We start from the raw sequence: 21,114 nt of genomic DNA, 5'->3' as shown, positions 1-21,114 counted from the left end.
ATGCTTCTTAGTTAGTTTAATATAATTTCTTGTATTCATTCGAATCCGGTGGATAGGAACCGGTTCTCATCCATACGAAAAAACTATGTCTAGCATCGTATTATATCCAGTTTTCTACGAATATAGAAATGTACAATCATAAGATTAAAACTAGCCCCGAGTTTTAATCTTATAATTGTACATTCTATAACCGCGGAAAGCCGTTTATAATACGATACGAGAAATAACTATTATTGTTCATTTTCTTTAAAGACAAAATTATTTTCATATAATTTAATATAATGTTAAACATCAGTTGATTTTTAAAAGCGAAGCTTTTCTATAATTAGAATCGGTCCATTTGTCCGAGACAGATAGCTTTTTCCGTTAATTTAGGCATGTTAGAATTGTCCTATATATTTCTTGCATGGTGATTTCTGTAGTAGTTAGTTAAGATTGAGAAACTCTATAATCATTACCAGAATGTAAGTACGTCCATTTCAAACATGTTAATTCTTCTACTTTTTAACAACAAATGTGATTTAATTATACGATTGATCTGATTTTTGGTATAATGATTCCTGGGACAACAAAGTACAATATTATAAGAGAAACAACACTATAATGAGGTCCTCCTAAAAATCTGAGTATGTCTATAAACATTATCCTGTATCAAACAGTTTTTCAACAAATTTAATTACAATTTTGCTTTTACTCTTATACATTTATACTCTGATTATTCAGTTCTGACACTATATCAGTGTTAATGTCCGTTTGTCCTACACTTTCAGTGCTTCGCTTTTGTGGATGTTGTCATCCTTGTTTCTATATATAATTTTGTTTGTCCATAAAGCCCATAACAGATTAATTTTTAGGGTGATAGACACGTCCTTCTTGTTTCAAGCCTTTTATAATGACTCATATAACATTTCAGCTTTTTAATTTGAATTTAGGTTGCAATTACGCAGCAGTCTAAGTAATGATTTCTCCCTTCCCCTTCCCTTCCCTACCCCATCCCCTCCCCTCCTAATGAATTATCGAACTAACCACCAAGGGAGTTCACTGTTAGCAATCTAAATAGACCACTATTTCTCCCTTGTCATAATATCCACGTATATATCCTTTTCTACAATAGGCAAATGTAGATTACAATTGGTGTTTAAAACATTTTGACACTAAATTAAATGAATCAACCAATCAAAATTCAATTTATTGTTTAGGTCTTGGGATGTTTTGAAGCAATTTTCTGATTTCCCTAGCTTCAAAATACAAATGAGAAAGATTTCTAGTTTCTACAATAAGAAGAGGCGCTAACATTTAGAAAAATTAGAACTAATACAAGAATGACAACATATATCAAAGCGAACCTCTGTAATGGTAGGACAAATAAACTTTATAATTACTTGTAAGTTGTAGAGTGTTAGAACTGAGGGCAGAATATAAATAGATATAAGGACATATAAGATTTTTAGGACTTGATTAGGGAGATGCTTCGCTTATAACATTACTAATATTATGCATGGTTAAAAACTTAAACATTTTAATAGATATTGAAAACAGAAATATACTTTTAATTTTTCATGACTCTATACATGTTTTTTTTATTATCTTTGTCTTAAGATGTATTATGTGTTATTATAATTATAATTATTAAACTTTAAAAATTGTAATTTACAGAAGGGGTTGTGTATGATCATTGGGGATGTGAATCAATTTATCTGCCATTGTCTTATCCCTTTAGATCTCATATAAAGAATACAGGACTACAGCCCCTCCAACCCCTTCCCCCCCCATCTAAGGTAATATGATATGAGTTGTCCATCTGAAGTCTATTATTAGGTTTGTTTGTTTTTTTTGGGGGGGGGGGGAGGGGGGAGGCTTATGTTCATCATAGCTTAGACATTTTAAAGGCGAGGCTTTTCTATAATTAGGGTTGGTCCTTCCATCCGTCACAAATGGATAGCTTTTTTTGTTAATTTAGGCATGTTTGAGATATCAAGCAGTTTTTTAACAAATTGACTTACAATTTTGCTTCGACTCTTCTGACACTATACAAGTGTTAATATCCGTTTGTCCTACTGTATCAGTGCTTCGCTTTTATGGATCTTGTAATCCTTTCTAAAATTTTCCATGACTGAGTATATACATGTCATACATTTCCGGTCGATGACAAATTAATGCCCCGCTGTATCACGGGATAGGGTCGTGATTTTTTATTGTATCACTCTCACTTTTTCATTCTCAATTTTGGCGCTTTTGTTTAATTGCAACATTTATTCCTAACGATTAAAAAATTTTCTTTTTGGCAATAATTACATACCTGTGCATATATTTTATAAGATATATCTGTTTATTAGTTAATAAACCCGCTTACTCAATGTATATAGGACATGACATCATTAATAATATGAATTTTGTAATTAAAGATAAACGACGACTTTTCTCTATTTTTATGAGTTCTATTAATTATCTATGCCCTTACATAATTTTTAAAAAAGATTGTCGTCTTTTACTTCATTTATTATTAAATGTGAACCTTTTGTATAATTAATGTCTGTCCGTCCGTCCGTTCGAAACGATTAGCTCTTATAATTAATTTAGACATGTTAAAATTGTCCTAACGATTTCAAACTTGCATGGTAATTCCTATAACAGTTTGGTACAATTTTGAAAACGTAGCCACTACCAGAATGTCCAGACGTCCAATTAAAACATGTTGATTTTTAACTTTTTAACTATACATGTTTGAATGATAAAATTATCCGATTTATCTGAAAAAAGTATTATGCTATATAGCGAAGTTTCTCTAAAAATGCAAGTATATCCTTAAACATTATCTTGTATTTAAAAAGTTTTTTTCAACAAATTTACTTTTAATTTTGTTTTGACATATATACATTTATATTCTGATTATTCGGTAATTCCACTCTACAAGTGAATTTTCGTTTGACCTACTGTTTCAGAGCTTCGCTTTTATGGATGTTGTCATCCTTGTATATGTAGTTCTTACTATGAGAAAAAAAAGATTTGGATTTTTATTCCCTTATAATTTACTAGCGGCTGCGCCCCTAGCATCTAAGGGCTCTATATTCGAAAGGCAGAAAAATAGCCTAAAACCCTACCCAGACTCATTTAAAAAAATAAATAGCCAAAAACCATCTCAGAGCCTATAAGAGACTTCACTGTTAAGAAGAACCATATCTGTTCAGCGGTTAGCGAGATCTTTCGCTACAGACAAAACAATCTTATTACTTTATATTATAGGATAATCTATTTTTCTTAGAATATTTGATTTTTAGTTACGCACAACCAAAATGAGAAACTTGACAGCATTGAAATAATTTTTTTTTGTTTAAAATGTAAGATTTTGATACATAAACACATGTATTCTAACAAGCCTCTTTTAGGGTACGTATGGAATGCTAAAAATTAGAATTTATGAAGGTAATAAGATCATATATGCTTAAAAAGGATTTTTTAAATTTTAAAGCTACTCGATAATTTGAAATATCCGACTACTTTTAAGATGAAACATGACTATCTCAGCTGCTAATTAAAATTAGTTGAATTATTTTGTGCATTCTTCTGATTAGATTCCATATATTCTATGATTCTCTGACCATTGATCTTTTGTTCAGTGCAAAAGACATAAATAGATTTTGTAATAAGTTTCGTGTTTATAAATTTTTTTATTAACGTTCTAGCTGTTTCCCATTTAAATTGCTTAAGATATCAAAGAGCTTTGTTACTATTAATGTTTAAAATTAAAAAAAAAATTTATTAGATAGTAAATATTTTTAAAAAGTATATGCTAAAACAACGAAAAAGGCAATATGAATTAAAATTTGAGGCACATTTACTAATATGAAGGATCAGACGGACTAGCATGGTTAATTAAAGAGAAGCTGTGTTCTGTGAGATTTGTGTTAGAAAATCATGCAACCTCTTATAATTATAAAGTACAAAAAATCAAAATAATGAACTCATTTTTATTATCAATAAATTTATTAAATAAATAATACTTAAATAATAACTTAAATAACACGGAAAACGCCTTTGCCGCCTACGTTACATCTCCGTATGCTTTCTCAGGTTACATGACATCTTCTTTTTCTGTAATTCAAACACCTAGCTTCCTCAGACACTTCCGCACTTCATATCTGCTAACCAGAAATGCTGCCGAATACCAACGTCACTAAGATATAAAAATATTTAAAGTTATGGTTAAGTTTGTTTCCGAAAAATGATGTTTCCCGATAAATATTTCCCCTAGGCTAAGATTAAATTGCCAATTTAATTCATGCTTATTTCGCCCCAATGTTAAAATCTCTCAGAACTAGATACCTAAAATTTTAATTTGCTAAATGATTAATGCAGCTTAAGTTTCAGGATTTGAAAATTGTTGAATAAAAGTTTGGAACATTCATGACATTTTTTGGTAATAATTGTTTTCAAAAACGAACATTGGACATTTCAAATTATAGAGTTAACTTGCTATTTTAAATGAACATACGCACTTTCTGGTAATGCTTATAGAGTTGCTACGAATTTTTAATTGTACTTAACCCTTAAAGGATTCATTATGCAAAGTTTGAAATCGAGAGGACAATTATAACATGGATAAATTTACAAAACAGCCGACTATTATGGACGGATGGACGTATGGACGGACAGATGCTAATTATAGAAAAGCTTTGCTTTTAACAAGGATGATTACATGTAATGTAGCAAAGCTGTTAAAAGTAAAAAAACAATTTCAAGTAGGAAAATATTTTATTTTTAGCTTAAAACTTATTTAAGGAAAAGAAGGAAAACAAATCTTTTATGGCGTTACCTACAGACCAATGGACAAAATATATTATATAAAATTGCTCATTGGTAAGCAGAATCCACAATTACCCCAAATTGTCTTTAATAAATAGATTGACGGACAACAGACTGACATACATACAGATGCGTAAAGATAGATATAATATAATTGATGTATATATCAGATTAAGATGACAAATTAGATTCAAACTGTATACCTTGTTATAAATAACATTGAATCGTTCACAGGAATTGTTCGTCACTTAATTTAATTACATTAGAATACAGATTTTCATACCTATCATAACATATCTAATTTCATGTTTAGTAACTGAGCATAACCAATTAGACAAAGTGAGTTAAAGAGTATTTGTGTATTGGCCATAATTAAAACAAAGTAGAGTCAATTAAATAGAAACATATTGAGAGCAAGTCTTAAAAATAAACATTTCAAGTTATAGAGTACCTTTTATACTAAAAAATTAATAAAATATGAATGAAAGCATCCACTGTTAGTGCATAAACGTAAACTATACCAAGAAGTTAATGAGGTAATACATCTCTAATACAAAGTAGCTTGATGTCTGTCTGTCTGTCCGTCCGTCCGTTAAGATCTCGATAACCACTGAACTGATTGGATTCTACTCTGTGCTGTTTTAGGCTGTTTGCTTAGGGGGAAAAATATCCGCCACATTAAAAAAAAATTTATTTGAAATTAGTGGTTGCACCACCAGAGGTACTTAATTTTTTTTTTAATTACCTCTTGAGCCAAAGCCTCTATAGGCTAGGGGCGATGGCGCTAGAACGACATATGGAATTAAATTTTCACATATGTAAAAATTTGTTAAAAAGTACTTACTGAGGATTCGAGGTCAACGGCCATTGAAATCTGCCTTTCCCCAATAAAAGACTTTACAACTGAAAACAAGTCCAATTTTATCCATTGATTAATTGTTTTTAAAGGCTTTATGTTATTTATATGCTATTTAATTTATTTAATTATTTGTAAAAAATAAAAAAGGTTGTAAATAAAAAAATGTGTTTTGTATATATTAGTTGGTAAAAATGCAAACCTGTAAAGATTTCCGTGTATATAGATGCACTTTTGCCGGGTAAAAAGCAGTAGAAAAGTGGTAGATTTAAATCGTTCAACTAAAAAAAAATATAAGTTATATTATCTGTAAAGTAAAATTAAACAAGAATGTTAACATCCATAAAAGTGAACCTGTAAAATCAGAAGGAAATACAAGCAAGCAATAACACTTGTAGATTGTCAGAACTTAATAAAAACATTAATTTCTAAGTCTAAACGAAATTAAACATAAATTTGTTGCAAATTGTGTAAATATAGGATACAAAAAATTGTTATCAAAATGTTAAAAAATAAGCATGTTTAAATGAACTTTTGGTAACGATTATAGAAATTGGTACGCTTTCTAACTCGTACCTAACAATTATATAATCACCATGCAAAGTTTGAAATTAATAGGACAATTGTAACATGCCTAAATAAACTAAAATGGCTTACCATTACAGACAAAGGAACAGACAGACAGACGGACCAAAATTATAAAAAAAAATTTGTTTTTAAAACAACGTTATCTAGTCTACTAAAGGGACTTTACCAATAAGATTTTAGAGAAGCTTTGATGAAGAAAAGGAAATACTTACTTTGCCTAATATTATGTACAGCTGTACGAAGGGATGTTGGCAACACTAAAAAAAATAAGAATAATACCTTTCGTTCATAGAAAAGCTTCTCGATAATTTTAAATGTTTTCATTTAATTATGTATTGCATAAAAATAAACCTAATCTTAACGATCTCATAAACCTTTTATTCATAATGGAAACTAAAAGTTAGTTTATATCCATAAAGATCAAAAAAATTGTAATATCAAATTGTTAAAGATATTTTTTTGCGGTCCCGGGTGCTTAGGTGGTGGGTGGTGATTTCTAAGGTAAAAGTTAATTCATAGTCATAAAAGAAAAATAAACGGTTTATCAATTCGTTCTGGAGACCCCCATAGAAATAGAAAAGTTGTAAATTAAATAACCTTGAAGGTGCCGTCTGAATAAAATTTAGTATAAAGGGGTAGTTTCAAGAAATGCATTTGAACTTAATTTAGTGAACCGCATATTTTATCCTGGTTAAATGATTAAACTACATTTATATGGCATATATTTGAAAAAATTTCAATTTTCTACCACATAGTTTTTAAAATATCAAGACTTGAAAATCGTCTTTTTAAATTGCATATATCACAAAAAGACAATTTTCAGGTCTTGATATTTTAAAAACTACGTGGTAGAAAATTGAATTCATTTCAAATATATGCTATTCAAATGTAGTTTACCCCATTAACTAAGAATAAATATGCGGTTTACTAAATTAAGTTCAAATGCATTTCGTGAAACTACCCCTTTAGTATAAAGATTTAAACTATTGAAAGAATTTTGAATTAGGTATTTATGTTTTTGACTGTATTTTTTACATTATAAAAAGACTAGCGGCTAGGCCCCTAGAGGCCTCTAGGGGCACTTGAGAAGGAGAGAGTCGAATTTAATAATTGAATTTTTTATTTTATATTTTACTAGCGGCTTCGCTCCTAGCCTCTAGGTGCTTTGCCCCTCTTAAGAGGTTTGATCAACCTAATTTTTCGTATTTTAGATTTAAAAAGAAAAAGTAAAAAAAAAATTTTATTTGGGGGGGGTGTATTTTAAATTTTTTAGGGGGGTTGGGGGTGTCCCACCCCCCAAGAAAATAGCTTAAAATCATCACAGGACCAGTAGGTATATTCCCTGAAGAGTAGAGCCCAATCGGTTCAGTGGTTACTGAGATCTTAAGCTTCAGACAGACGGACAGACAGACATCGTTCTACTTTGTATTATAGATAAGAAAAAGTAAAAAAAAATTTTTTTGGGGGGGGCGAACATTTTTTTTTGGGAGGGTTGCCCCGCCCCCCTCATTTTTAATTTTAGTTTAAAAAGTTTTTAAAAAAATTTTTTTTGGAGGGGGGGATTTTTCATTTTTTTTTTGGGGGGGGGGGGTTCGGGGTGTCCCACCCCCAAAGAAAATAGTTATAAACCTTCCCGGGACCTATGAGAAGCTACCCTGTTAAGGAGAACCCAATCGGTTCAGCGGTTAGCAAGATCCTTCGGTACAAACATACAAACACACAAACACACATACAAACATCCTGTTACTTTATTATAAGGATATAACTGGAAAGATAGACCTTTGTATTAAAAAAACCATTTAAACCATCCCACCTTGTTTTTTTTTGTTTTTTTTAGCTTTTTTTTTTGAAAACCACTTGATTAAAACCACGTGGTTTTTATTTTGCCATCCCTGCCTCTAGTGGCACTTTAAATGTTTGTTTTTTATTTGAAACATCTAAGTTGAGAAATTATTTGTCTATGTTGCATTCAAGTCTCTACGCAAAAGCTATCTATAATACAAAGTAGAACGATGTCTGTCTGTCCGTCTGAAGCTTAAGTTCTCAGTAACCACTGAACCGATTGGGCTCTGCTCTTCAGGGAATATACCTACTGGTCCTGTGATGGTTTTAAGCTATTTTCTTGGGGGGTAGGACACCCCCAACCCCCCCCCCAATTTTTTTTTTAACTTTTTCTTTTTAAATCTAAAATACGAAAAATTAGGTTGATCAAACCTCTTGGGGCAAAGCCCCTAGAGGCTAAGGGCGAAGCCGCTAGTTTTTATATTTGGGAGGGTGGTGGACCGATGGTACCCTCTCACAAAATAGTTACAAACCTTCCCAGGACGTATGAGAAGCTACCCTGTTTATGAGAACCCGATTGGTTCAGCGGTTAGCAAGATCTATCGGTACAAACAAACAAAAAAATTAACAAACATACTTTTTTTTTTTTTTAAGGATTTACCTATATTTGTTTCCATAGTTGTCGAAGAGCCTTTCCCCCACTATATAAAGGTTTTGAATAAATGAAGCAGCTTTGGGAGTAGTTTTTGTAACCACTTTTTTTTCTCTTTTTTTGTGGCAGCCATTGATAGATCCAATGGCTGCTCTTCTATGTTGGAGCTCATTTTTCACCTGAAAATAACTTTCAAGTTAAAAACATATTAGGATTTCTTTAAAATGTAAAGTAAACCCAGTAACCAAAATCATTGAAATCCCTCTAATATTATTTTCTTCCTACACTTATTCACTTAAAATCATCACGCCAGAAAAAAAAAACGTCAGGGATCCATCAGAATTTGTAATGCCGGGTATTTTCTTTAAAATGAATGAAACAAATGAAAATCTATATAATAAATATGTATTTCGTAAATATATCAAAATAATCAGACATTTTAACAGCACCACAATAATAGATATTTATCGCATCGTATTACAGACAGTTTTCCGCGGTTATTAAAATGATAAAGCTAAGATACGGCCCTTCAAGGCTAACAAAACTGGTACAAATGTTATTATTTTTATTTCAATATTTGTGGAAATTGTCTCTACTAAGATGCTATACATGATTTTCCAGTATGACTTAAGAACCGGTTCAATTACTGTGGATATCAATCGGTTTCAAAGACTAAATTACCTTCTTAATTATTAAATAAATTACAATGTCATTACAGAACAGGTATCAAAATAGAGAATAGGAGGCGTTGGTGGTGAGAAGGGATATCCCTCCCCCGTTCCTTATGTTCCAACATAAAATAAGGGTAATAATATCCATAAAAGCAAAGCTCCATAATCAGAAATTTTATAAAAATAAAATAGCCTTGAGATGTAAAGGAGGACTATATCGGTTCAGCGGTTAGTGAGATCCTTCACTACAGACAAAAAGCTTACTACTTTATATATTAGGATGATTTTAAATTGTATATACATAGAAATACATTATTAGACAAGATAATAAAATCCATATACAGCACATAAGCAAAAAAATATGATAAATTAGGCTTATAACAATTAAAACATGAAATTATTGAAATTTATTAAGTGCTGTAGTTTTAACCTTTTTAATAGTTGAAGACATTATTGTTCTTTCATAGAATAACATCATTAAATAACAAAAAGGCAAAAAATAAATCTAAAATGCAAGTAATAAAATACTACTCACTTGAGACTTTGAAGTAAATTGCCTATTTTTGACTAGAAATAAAAAATAGATCTATTGAAAAGGTATGGGCTTATTGATAATTATATTTACAAACAAATATAAATTATTTAATTATTATTCTTCTTAATCTTCTTCAGTCTAGTCTATTGCAGATATGTGCTGGACATCTCAGATCAGATGGTTATCTGAAATATTTAAAACATTTATATTATAAATATTATATTGTAACATTTTTTTTGTCTGTTTAACCATTCAAATGCTAGTAACCACTGAACCGATTAAGTTAATATTATAATTTTTGTATTCCTCATTAAACTTTTCATGTTAATTTCTGCTATTAGGCTGTATGTCAATTTTGAACATGTTTAATTCTTGAAACCTTTTAAATCATTTTTTCTTTATAAAAAAATTTAGTTTTTAAAACTTTTTAACCATTGTCTTCTCCTTCGGGTATAGTCCCTTTCGTGGAAACGAACCTTAAGGGGCAATTCTTCGTATTTTTCACAGTAGATTTCCTCATAATTCTAGCCCCTGCAGGGCTAATTGCCTAACCCTTTTGGGGCAATCACCTAACCTAACATAAAATAACCTATAAAAAGCCATAGTAAAAATACGACGAATCGCACCTTAAGGGGCTTTGCCACGAATGGGACTTTTCCCTCTCCTTCTTTTAAGATTATATATAAATAACTAAGCTTCTATGTTAAAAAATAAATAGTACCTGTCCAAAACTACTTTGCGGGAAGAATAATGTTGCATACGATGGACTTCCTTTAGCTATAGCAGCCATTTTCAAGTAATTAACAACATAATCATCTGAAAATAGAAAGGACTATTAAAAAGTATGATAATGTATTGAATGTATTACAGAAATCTTCTACAAATATTAAAATAACAAGGATGACAACATCCATAAAAGCGAAGCACTGAAACGGTAGGACAAACAGACATTAACACTTGTATAGTGTCAGAACTGAATAATCATAATATAAATGTATAAGGGTCAAAGCAAAATTGTAAGTAAATTTGTTGAAAAAGACTATTTGTTTCAGGATAATGTTTATGGACATACTTACATTTTTAGGGCTTGATTTTAGAGTTGCTTCGCTTATTACATTATACTTTGTTGTTCCAGGAATCAATATACTAAAAATCAGATCAATCAGATGATTAGTTCGCATAAAAATTTGTTGTTAAAAAAGTTAAAAAATCAACATGTTTAAAATGGACGTACGGACATTTTGGTAATGATTATAGAGTTGCTACGCTTTCTAAATCGTACCTAGCTACTAAAGGAATTACCATGCAAAATTTGAAATGGATAGGACAATTCTAACATGCCTAAATTAATGGAAAAAGCTATCCGTTACGGACGGACGGACCGACCCTAATTATAGAAAAGCTTCGCTTTTAAAAATTTTAACATTAATACCAGTTTAGTTAGCCCGGGAACAATAATTATATACACAATTATTTCTTCGGCATATCAAAATTTTTGATTAAAATTTTTAAACAAGATATAACAAAAGTACAAACCTACCCAAAGTTTTCAAGAAACAAATGAGAAAGTGCGTAAATTATTTAAGCTTATTTGATCCACAACAATTATATAATCTATAATAAATACTTTGACTCTCTGTCTGGAGTTTCGACCTTTTTTTATCTCCTTTTTTAAATCTTAAAACTTTTTTAAAACATAAATATATAATCTAGATCATTAAATCATGTTAAAGTTTTGAAATTAAAAAAATTCTTTTAACATTTAAACTATCTCGAGTCGTTCATATATTATTTGTTATTGTTATATCAGCTGATTCATTCTATTTACATATTACGTGTAACAAATTTGGAACTCATAAAAATTATTCATTTGATTCACTCTTACACTGCTTTGCTGTTGTTAAAAAAAATGAAGAAAGTTTTTATGACGAAAAAAGAATTTATAATAATATGCAAAAATTTAGGAGTAAAATTGACAAGCGTTAAAATGAAAGAATAGTGTTGTTTTAATTATGTCTATTTAAAAAAAGACAAACATATTTTATTTTTCTAACAATAAATAAATTTACTTTTTTTAACAGAAGTATATTCAAAGAAATTAAGTATTCTAGTTTTGAAAAGTTGTCATGGCTGATTTTCATGATAGATTCTTAAAAAGGACTTTTATTAAAAAACATATGTACATACTATTTGTATTTTTAGTAGTAAAGCTAATTTGAAATGTCTGTCTGTCTGTATCTGTAAGATATTTTGGGTATACATGATTTTCTCAGCTCATATTCAAGACAGATACCTAAAGGTTTTAGCGTAGATTTCTATGACATATGCCCATATATTTTATACATTGTTTTGTACATCTGTCCATATTTGGGGTGCTAGATTGATTCCTAGTTTTTCAAGTTTTCATTATTATCTCAACTCTTTTCCAAGATAGAGAACTGATATTTTCAAGGAATAATCAATTTTACATTCTACATGTTTTTTACCAAGTTTTATTAAGATTTCTCTATTAATTGGGGTGCTAGATTGATTCCGAGATTTTTAGGTTATTGTGGTTTTCTCTATTCTTATATAAAGTACTAGCGGCTTCTCCATTGGCCTCTAGGGGCTTTGCTCTATGAAATAATTAAATTGGAGGTGCCCCCACTATTTGTGATTTAAAAAAATCAAGGTGGATTTATTTTTGGAGGGGTTGTTTGGGGTGTCCCACCCTCCAAGAAAATAGCCTAAAACCAACACAGGACCAAAAGGTATATTCCTTGAAGAGTAGAATCCGATTGGTTTAGTGGTTACCAAGGGACAGACAGACAAACATCAAGATACTTTGTATTAGAGATATTTTTTTTCTTATTTTACAATTTTTAAACATATTCCTAATTATAGTTTATAGAAAATAAATTGTTAATTTAGGACACCTTATGTTAGGTTTTGTTTATCTTAGGTTAGATAAGGTAAAGCCTCACAGAGGTTAAGGGCATTGTTTATGTTAGGAAAAGCTCCTGCTGGGGTTGTGAGATTTTGTTAAGTTAGATTAAGATACATTATTATTCTATTAGTATTCTACTTTATATTATAAACCAGCATCTACACCCCTAGAGGCATTTAGTGGCACTTTAAATGTTTTTTGTTTAAGTTTTATTGCTTTCAAATTATACAATACCTCTTTATGTTTTGATCAAGTCTCTCAAATATTAAAATTTTTAAAGACTTTTTTTATTTCTCTTGGGAGAGTGGTGGTATCCTCCCTAAATAGTTATAAACCTCCCCTGTTAAGGAAATTCTGATTGGTTCAGCGGTTAGCGAGAGCCTCCGGTACAAACACACAGACACAAAACAGACATCCTGTGAATTTAGTATAAGGATAAGAGGCTTTGCCCCTAGCCTCTAGGTTTAATCAACATATTTTTTCCTATTTTAAATTTAAAAGAAAATTAAAAAAAAACATTTTTCATTTTTTTTTTGTGGGGGGGGGGTAGTCTACCCCTATTTTAATTTAATTTTTAAAAAGAATATTATTATGGTGGGGGGTTAGTCAACCCCACTAATTTAATTTTAGTTTTAAAAAGAAAAAAAAATTTAGGGGGGATTTTATATTTTTGTGGGGGGTAGGGGGTGTCCTACACCCCAAGAAACTAGTAATAAACCTTCCTGGGACCTATGAGAAGTTACCCTGTAAAGGAGAACCCGATCAGGTTAGCGATTAGCGAGATCCTTTGGTACAAACAAACATAATTCTATTTTGTATACCAGCAGCTACGCCCCTACAGGCCTCTAGGAGGAGAGAGTCAAATTTAATAACCCAATTTCTTATTTTAGATTTTAAAGAAAAAGTAAAAAAATTTTTTGGGGGGACAAAATATTTTTTGGTGAGGTAGGCTCCCCCTCATTTTTAATTTTACTTTAAAAAATTTTCTTTTGGGGGGGGGTCTCATTTTTTTGTGTAGTTGGGGGTGTCCAACTCCCAAGAAAATACTTATAAACCTTCCCGGGACCAATGAGAAGCTACCCTGTTAAGGAGAACTTGATCGGTTCAGCGGTTAGCGAGATCCTCCGGTACAAACACACAGACAAACACACATCCTTTTACTTTATTATAAGGACTAAAAGTTACGCCCATAGAGGCCTCTAGGGGCACTCAAAAAAAATTTTTAGGAGGGTTATTTTTTATTTTTTTGTGGGTGGGGGGTGTTCCTACCCCCAAGAAAAGAGTTATAAACCTTCCCAAGACTTATGAGAAGCTACCCTGTTAAGGAGAACCCGATCAGTTCAGCGTTTAGCGAGTTCTTTTGGTACAAACATACAGACAAACACACAGACAAACATCCTTTTACTTTATTATAAGTATAACTAGGGAAGGTATATGTTCAAAGCCCCCCCCCCCCCTTAAACAAAGTGCTTCGCACGTCACTGGACAGATGCACTTGATTAAATTATTTATCCGAACAAAAAAATCTGTATGACCCAATTCAACGTCAGCTTATGTGTAAATTTGGTGAACGTGAGCTACATTATCGAGTAGTAATATTGAGTTTTGACAGAAGCATTTTTCAATAAAAGGGAAAGTGGGGAAGAGAATGAGGGATGGGGGTAGAACCAGTTATAATAATACCAAAATTTCTTGTCGGTGGTTCAAATTCCACCACATTTCCCCCCCCCCATAAAATGGGATTATCATCATCATAAATAATTAATGGGGGGTGGGGGGAAAGAAAGGAAGGGGTTGAACATAGGAATAGTGTGATCAACAGCTCATTGTCCCCTCCCTCCCTGGATATTAATTTTTCCGCCTCCCTTTTTATGTTTTAGGTTATGTCAGTCTAAAAGTCAAAATATCTTGCAATAAAAATTAAAAGTAAGAAAAATCAGGGATCTTAAGAGATAAGACAATAGCCAATAAATTGATGTACATCCCCAACAATGATACAAAATATGGTTCTGATATCACAAAAACCAATCAACCAATATTATTTTTTTTATAATTCATTCTATAAAAATAAAAAACTCATCAATATTTAATTTTAAAAAAAAAATTGTATAAAAAGTAAAAAAAAAACACTGAGAAAATATTAGGTGTAGAGGTTTCGTGTTCTTTCTAGACAGCCATATTGGCTATTTTTCCAAATTTTGACGGAACGAAAAAATTTATTGGAAAATATCAGTAAATATTAACTTTCAGGATCGTAAAAATTTAGAAAAGATTTTAATATTTATGTTTCATGTCCAAATTCAACCCTTTCCCTAATTATTATAAACGACTTTGGACAGTTCGAAAATAGGGGGAATATTAAAGAAATATTGACCCGTGAGTTTCAAATTTCCATCGTCAAAGATATATTGAATAGATTTCAAGTAGACATATGTCTGTCTAAAATATCAAATATTTTCACTAAAATACCTAATATTTTGATAACATTAATCCAATTGGCTGATTGTTATTGCTAAAGGATCTTGATAGTCGATGAACCAATATGGTTCATTTTTACATAGACGTCCAAGGGGGGGGATAAAGTGGGGATTACCCCACCCCCCCAAACGAATTTGGGGGTGTCGTAGGCACCCCCAAATTTTTTTTCATTTTACCCCCCCCCCCATTTAAAATTTACCCCAACCATTTAGGAGGGGGTATTTACCCCACACAATCAATTTGGGGGGGGGGGGTAAATATCCCCCCCCCAAAATAAAAAATCTATAACAAAAAAAATGTTTGTGCGCTTAGCGCGCATTTTTAATAATAAATATTTAATAAAACTTAAATTACCCCCCCCCCCCCAGAAATTTTACCCGGGGGTAAATTTTGGGGGGGTAAACTAAATTTGCCCCTGCCAACAGATTTCAGGGGGGGGTAATTAACCCCCCCAAGCTAATTTTACCCCCAGGGTAAAATTTTTTTTGGGGGGGGGTAAAAAAAATTTGCGGCACGCTTCGCGCGCCATTTTACCCCCCCCCCCCAAAAAAAAAACAAATTACCTCCCCCCTGAAAAAAATTTTATTCCCCCCCAAAAAAAAAGCTTTGCCGCCCCTGCATTTTTACAATGAAGCTTCCTGTATGTCATGGGAAGGTTTTGGGGAGGTTACCAACACCTTCCAATGAGAAATCACCCTTTGAAAAAATCCCCCCCCCCCCCTCCGTTTTTTAATATTTCTTCAATCTTTCTTTATCAAACTAGAACAAAAATGGGGGATGATTAACTATCACCCCCCAAGAAAAAAAAGGGATGCTACGGCTACTTAGGTTAGGGAAGAAACCAAAAAAAATAAAATTCATTTGTTTCCTTGTCCTTCAACCTTTTAAATTCTGGAGTGGGGGGGGGGTCATGGACCCTCAATCCCTCCCCCCCTCCCCCCAAAGATGTAATTGAATTCCCCTCCGCACTGCAATTGCCCCTAGAGGCCTCTAGGGGGCGTAACCGCTGGTTTAATAAATTTAACAACAGTTTTAAGATATACTTAAAATTAGGTTTTTTTAGATTAGGTATTTTAAAATTAGGTATTTTTAAACTTAGGTATTTATAGTTATGTGTTTATAAAATTAGGCATTTTTAAAGTTAGGTGTTTTGTCACATTAGGTATTTTTAAATTAGACATTTTTAAATTAGGTATTTATAAATTAGGTGTTTTGTCACATTAGACATTTATAAAATTAGGCATTTTTAAATTAGGTATTTTTAAATTAGGTGTTTTGTCCCCACTCCTATTTATCTATCATACATCCAATAATCCATCTGTCTATATATTTATCTATCAAACACCCATATGTCCATCTATAATTTATCTATTTATACATCTGCCTATCTATCTATCTTTCATTCATTCGTCAATAATTGAACCATGTATCTATCTATTAACCTGAAAGAATCATCTTCAGGAATACTGCAATACCAAATTAAATCTCGTCTAAAAAAAATAACTAATTCGGATCATGGAAAGAAAACGAAGACGCGGCTTTAGTCGCATTTTCACAGTAGCTTTTCTCATATTACTAGCCCCTGTGGGGGACTCTAAACCTGCTAGGAAATCATTAACATTTACCTAGCCTAACCTTAAATAACCTATCAAAAGCTTCTTTGAAAATACGACGAAACCCGCTACTTCGTTTTCTTTCCATGATCTACAAAATCTAATATTAGTAACCGATTGAACATATTAAAATTTTTATTTGAGAAAAAATTTTTTCTGAGTAGAGGACAAAAGAAAATATCTTCAATTTATAATTTAAATTATCAAATTTACTTCTATTAACATAAAACTAATAAAAATTATCTAAATTAAATGACATTAGATAACATTTTAAATTTGTAAGGTCTAGTAAAATTTATTCTATTTAAGAAATAAGAATTGACGACGTATGGACATTGAACATACCTTAATTACAGATTGCTACGCTGTTATGAATCTTACTTGAGGAAGATAGAAAGATGAAGTGTTCCAAGTGAGGCAGAATGAAATAACACATGGGATGGTCCCAGTGTATCTTGCAAGCGAATCTAAAAAAAATTGTTAACAATAATTTGAATTAATGTACATTATGTACGTTTTTTCGTTTTATCACAAAACAAATGCAGATCTTTCACCATTAATGAGAAAATATGCAATGTATTTTTCTGTACTATAATACTTTAATAAAATGTTAAATAGTCAAATATTTTATAATGGGAGAAAAAATAAATGAAAAGTATTTTTTCTTTAGAAAAAAAAACAATATTAAAATATGTATAAGAGAGATAGGGAATATAAATGGTCCACTATAAACTTTTGGGATATTTCCAAATAATATTTTTCTTTGAATGTAAACCTCTGATACATGCAGGGAGTTGTTGACGATTAAATTAATCTTCAACTACTTCTTCCTCAAATAATTACAAAATAGCAAAAAAAAACATTCTAATTGCAGTCCGGTCGCCATGGATATTTTATGGTTGATTCAATGATTATGCTTCTTATTGATGGGAATGTTTGAACAAATTTTAGCCTTCTATCTTTTTTATTAACCGAGAAAATCATGTTTCCCCTAACGGACGCACAGACGGACATTTGGAATTATAGAGAAAGATTTATTCTACTTGCATTGTCCTATCCCTGAGCAGTGGTGGCCTTAATGGACCATATCATCTGATCAAAGGTTTTATCTTATGGTCCTATCCCTGCATCCCTGGGCAGTGGCGGCCTTAATGGACCATATCATCTGATCAAAGGTTTTATCTTATGGTCCTATCCCTGCATCCCTGGGCAGTGGCGGCCTTAATGGACCATATCATCTGATCAAAGGTTTTATCTTATGGTCCTATCCCTGCATCCCTGGGCAGTGGTGGCCTTAATGGACCATATCATCTGATCAAAGGTATCATCTCATGCTGATCAATCAAATAAATTTTTTTTCAGGTTCAAGGACAAGGGCGTGCACATGATTTTGGATGTTTTCTAACAAACTATGAAATTTTTACCTTTCCCTTTTATATTCGGGAGGGGTAGATTAAATTTTAAGATTTAGTTTTATTATAAACGAGGGTGTAGGGCCATGTTTCGAATTAAATACCCCTCTTTAAAACCCTAGATGTGGGAGGGTAATAAAAAATTTTTCATTTAGTGAATGTTGACAACAAAATTAAATATTATAAAAAGAAGATTTCGTGATAGTGAATCAAAACATTCGGATCTAGTAATTTAAAAAAAAAAATAACTTTAAAAGCAGCTTAACGTGCCAATACTCAACAATGTACAAAAATGAGCAAAAAAGACTATGCTATTCGTGTTTTCTTTAGCCCGAATCTTTCTAACATTTAATATTACAAACTGTAAAGCAAAATAATTGTAGATTGATACTATAAATAAACTATTAATAGGATTAATCTTAATTACTAATTATACAGAAAAGAACAAATCTTAGTGAAACTAAGACGCAAAAAAATAATAGGAAGTTGCTTTATTGCTTTTAATATATGCTTTGCTAATTAATGATTCTTAATAATTTTATAAAATAGAAATGATTAAAATATCAAAAATTAAATAATGATTTGTGACTTAACACATTTCTTTTTTTCTTAATGTTATTTTTTTAGGGTTGATTTCTCTTAGGAGTGTGGTGGTACCCTCCAACAAAATAGTTAAAAAGTTTCTTTGGACACATGAAAAGTGGTACACACAGACTGACGCACATCCTGTTACTTTTATAAAATTTTTTAAAAAATGGTGAGAAAAGTAAACAAAAGCAGAAAAAAAGAACCCTTTTTCTTTAGATTAAATATATCTTCATGTATCATGTATCTATTTACCTCCCACTCTGCTTTTTCAGGGAAGACCTCCTGTGTGCCGACCACAAGTATATCAGGTACATAGTTCAGGTTTGCTGGCAGCAGGAATTCTGCCAGGTGGCGCGGCGGTACCTGCCCATTCATGTTCCAGCTACCAATGAAGATTCTAAACGGATAAGGTAAAAGAGAACGGATTTATTAACACTTACACCAGATTATCATGAACTCTAATGTAGCTGGGTAAAATAACGAAACCCTCCCTCCATCCTCTTTACCCTATATCCCTCCCCCTCACTGGATGAACGAACTGACCACTAAATGACAGGAGAATTAGCTACCTAAATTGAAGACAAATTTTCTCCTGTTATAATATCCACGTAAACTACATTCATTCAAAATAGAATAAAAGATTTTTTATAAGATTTCTGTTAAAACACCTGGGGTTATAATTAAAGTTCAATAAATCACACAGTTCAATCTCATTTAATTCTATAAAGCAGCTGACATAACAGCAGTATAATCTTTACCATCCCTAGCATGAAGCTATCAGAAACCTAAATTATCATCACCTGAGTTTTCTGTCTGGGAACAGTTTCTCCAGCTCATGAGTGCCAAGAAGAGAGGTAGCCCCTACAGATCCAACCAGGTACGACCTCTTGCGGGCCTCACTAAAATCATTAGCATTGATATAATATAATAAGAGAGGTAGCCCCTATGGATCCAACCAGGTACGACCTCTTGCGGGCCTCACTGAAATCATTAGCATTAATATAATATAATAAGAGAGGTAGCCCCTATGGATCCAGCCAGGTAGACATCTTGTGGGCCATAGACGTCCAAGGGGGGGGGGGGGTAAAGGGGTGATTACCCCTCCCTAAATATTGGGTAAAAAAATTTGCGGCGCGATTCGCGCGCCATTTTACCCCCCCCCCCCCCCAAAAAATCAAATTACCCCCCCCCCCCCCCTTAAAAAAATTGTACCACCCCCAAATAAAAAAGCTTGGACACCTCTGTTGTGGGCCTCACTGAAATCATTAGCATTAATATAATATAATAAGAGAGGTAGCCCCTATGGATCCAGCCAGGTAGACCTCTTGTGGGCTTCACTGAAATTATTAGTATTGGTATAATATTATAAGAGTGTAGTCACTACAGATCCAACCAGGTAAGACCTCTTTTGGGCCTCGCTGAAATTACATGAAAAGTCAGATATTCCAAAAATTTCTACCTTACAATTTATACTAACTGGGATATTTGTACAGTGTTCAATCATTTGGAAATAAATATACCTATTTAAAAGTATTATGTAATACTAATATATCTAAATATATGGTCTGTATTGCTGATTTACTAAAAAGAATAATACCATACAACAATAAATCTATAAATATAGATTACAACCAGACAACTACCTTGAGAACCTTTTTCGTCTCTAGCAAATTGCTTTCTACTTTTTTTGTAGGGACTTAGCTGTGTTAATATTTCCGACACTATTGGTTGATTTCAAATACCCAAGTTGACACAGGGTTCTCCGGGTTTTACTCTAATTATACAACTACATATATAACTTACTTGACAGCTGCTGATGAATCTGCTGAGAGGGCTGACATATTTGACATAGAAGCAGATTTGAACACTGTAGATCCATGAGATACCTGAAATAGATTTTAGATTAATTGTGTAAAAAAATCCACCAAATGTATCATAAAAATCTTCGAAAATTTGTCACTGAAGAAAAAACTCTGGTAAAGTAAGTGGTAGGTAAAGATTCTATAACAACTATAAATTTGGATAATATAGTAATTAATCTGGATAAAGACCATTAAATTAAGTTGTTTAAATCCAAGTTACATTAAACTAATTAACAACATTGATTAAATTACTTAATTAGATTAGTTGATTCAAAAACAGCGTTTATGACAGGTCTGCATTTACCCCCCAACCCTAACCAACCCCCGACCTCTTAAATGACTATTTTC

The 21,114-nt window shown here is 31.9% G+C and overlaps 1 protein-coding gene and 1 long non-coding RNA gene across 6 annotated transcripts in view; both read right to left on the bottom strand.

Moving 5' to 3' along the window:
• Nucleotides 1-21,114, bottom strand: part of LOC145322209 (uncharacterized) — a 52,821-nt gene that overhangs the window by 18,976 nt on the left and 12,731 nt on the right. For all 5 annotated transcript variants that reach the window (XM_080164056.1, XM_080164060.1, XM_080164059.1 and 2 more), the window contains exons 12-16: nucleotides 20,708-20,790; nucleotides 19,705-19,803; nucleotides 19,157-19,301; nucleotides 17,286-17,371; nucleotides 16,734-16,781 (exon numbers count right to left, since the gene is read on the bottom strand). In XM_080164056.1, the coding sequence (XP_080020182.1) occupies nucleotides 16,734-16,781; nucleotides 17,286-17,371; nucleotides 19,157-19,301; nucleotides 19,705-19,803; nucleotides 20,708-20,790 (461 nt within the window). The remainder of the gene's footprint in view (nucleotides 1-16,733; nucleotides 16,782-17,285; nucleotides 17,372-19,156; nucleotides 19,302-19,704; nucleotides 19,804-20,707; nucleotides 20,791-21,114) is intronic.
• Nucleotides 9,071-10,731, bottom strand: LOC145322207 (uncharacterized). The gene is made up of 2 exons (XR_013880556.1): nucleotides 10,609-10,731; nucleotides 9,071-10,072 (listed from the first exon to the last, which is right to left on the bottom strand). It is a non-coding gene; the product is annotated as an uncharacterized LOC145322207 (long non-coding RNA).

The sequence above is a fragment of the Acartia tonsa genome, chromosome 6 (genome assembly GCF_053477335.1).
Source record: "Acartia tonsa isolate MP-2025a chromosome 6, ASM5347733v1, whole genome shotgun sequence".
NCBI classification, from domain to species: domain Eukaryota; kingdom Metazoa; phylum Arthropoda; class Copepoda; order Calanoida; family Acartiidae; genus Acartia; species Acartia tonsa.
Note: the sequence above shows the minus strand (reverse complement) of the source record. Positions and strands in the feature narration are given on the sequence as shown.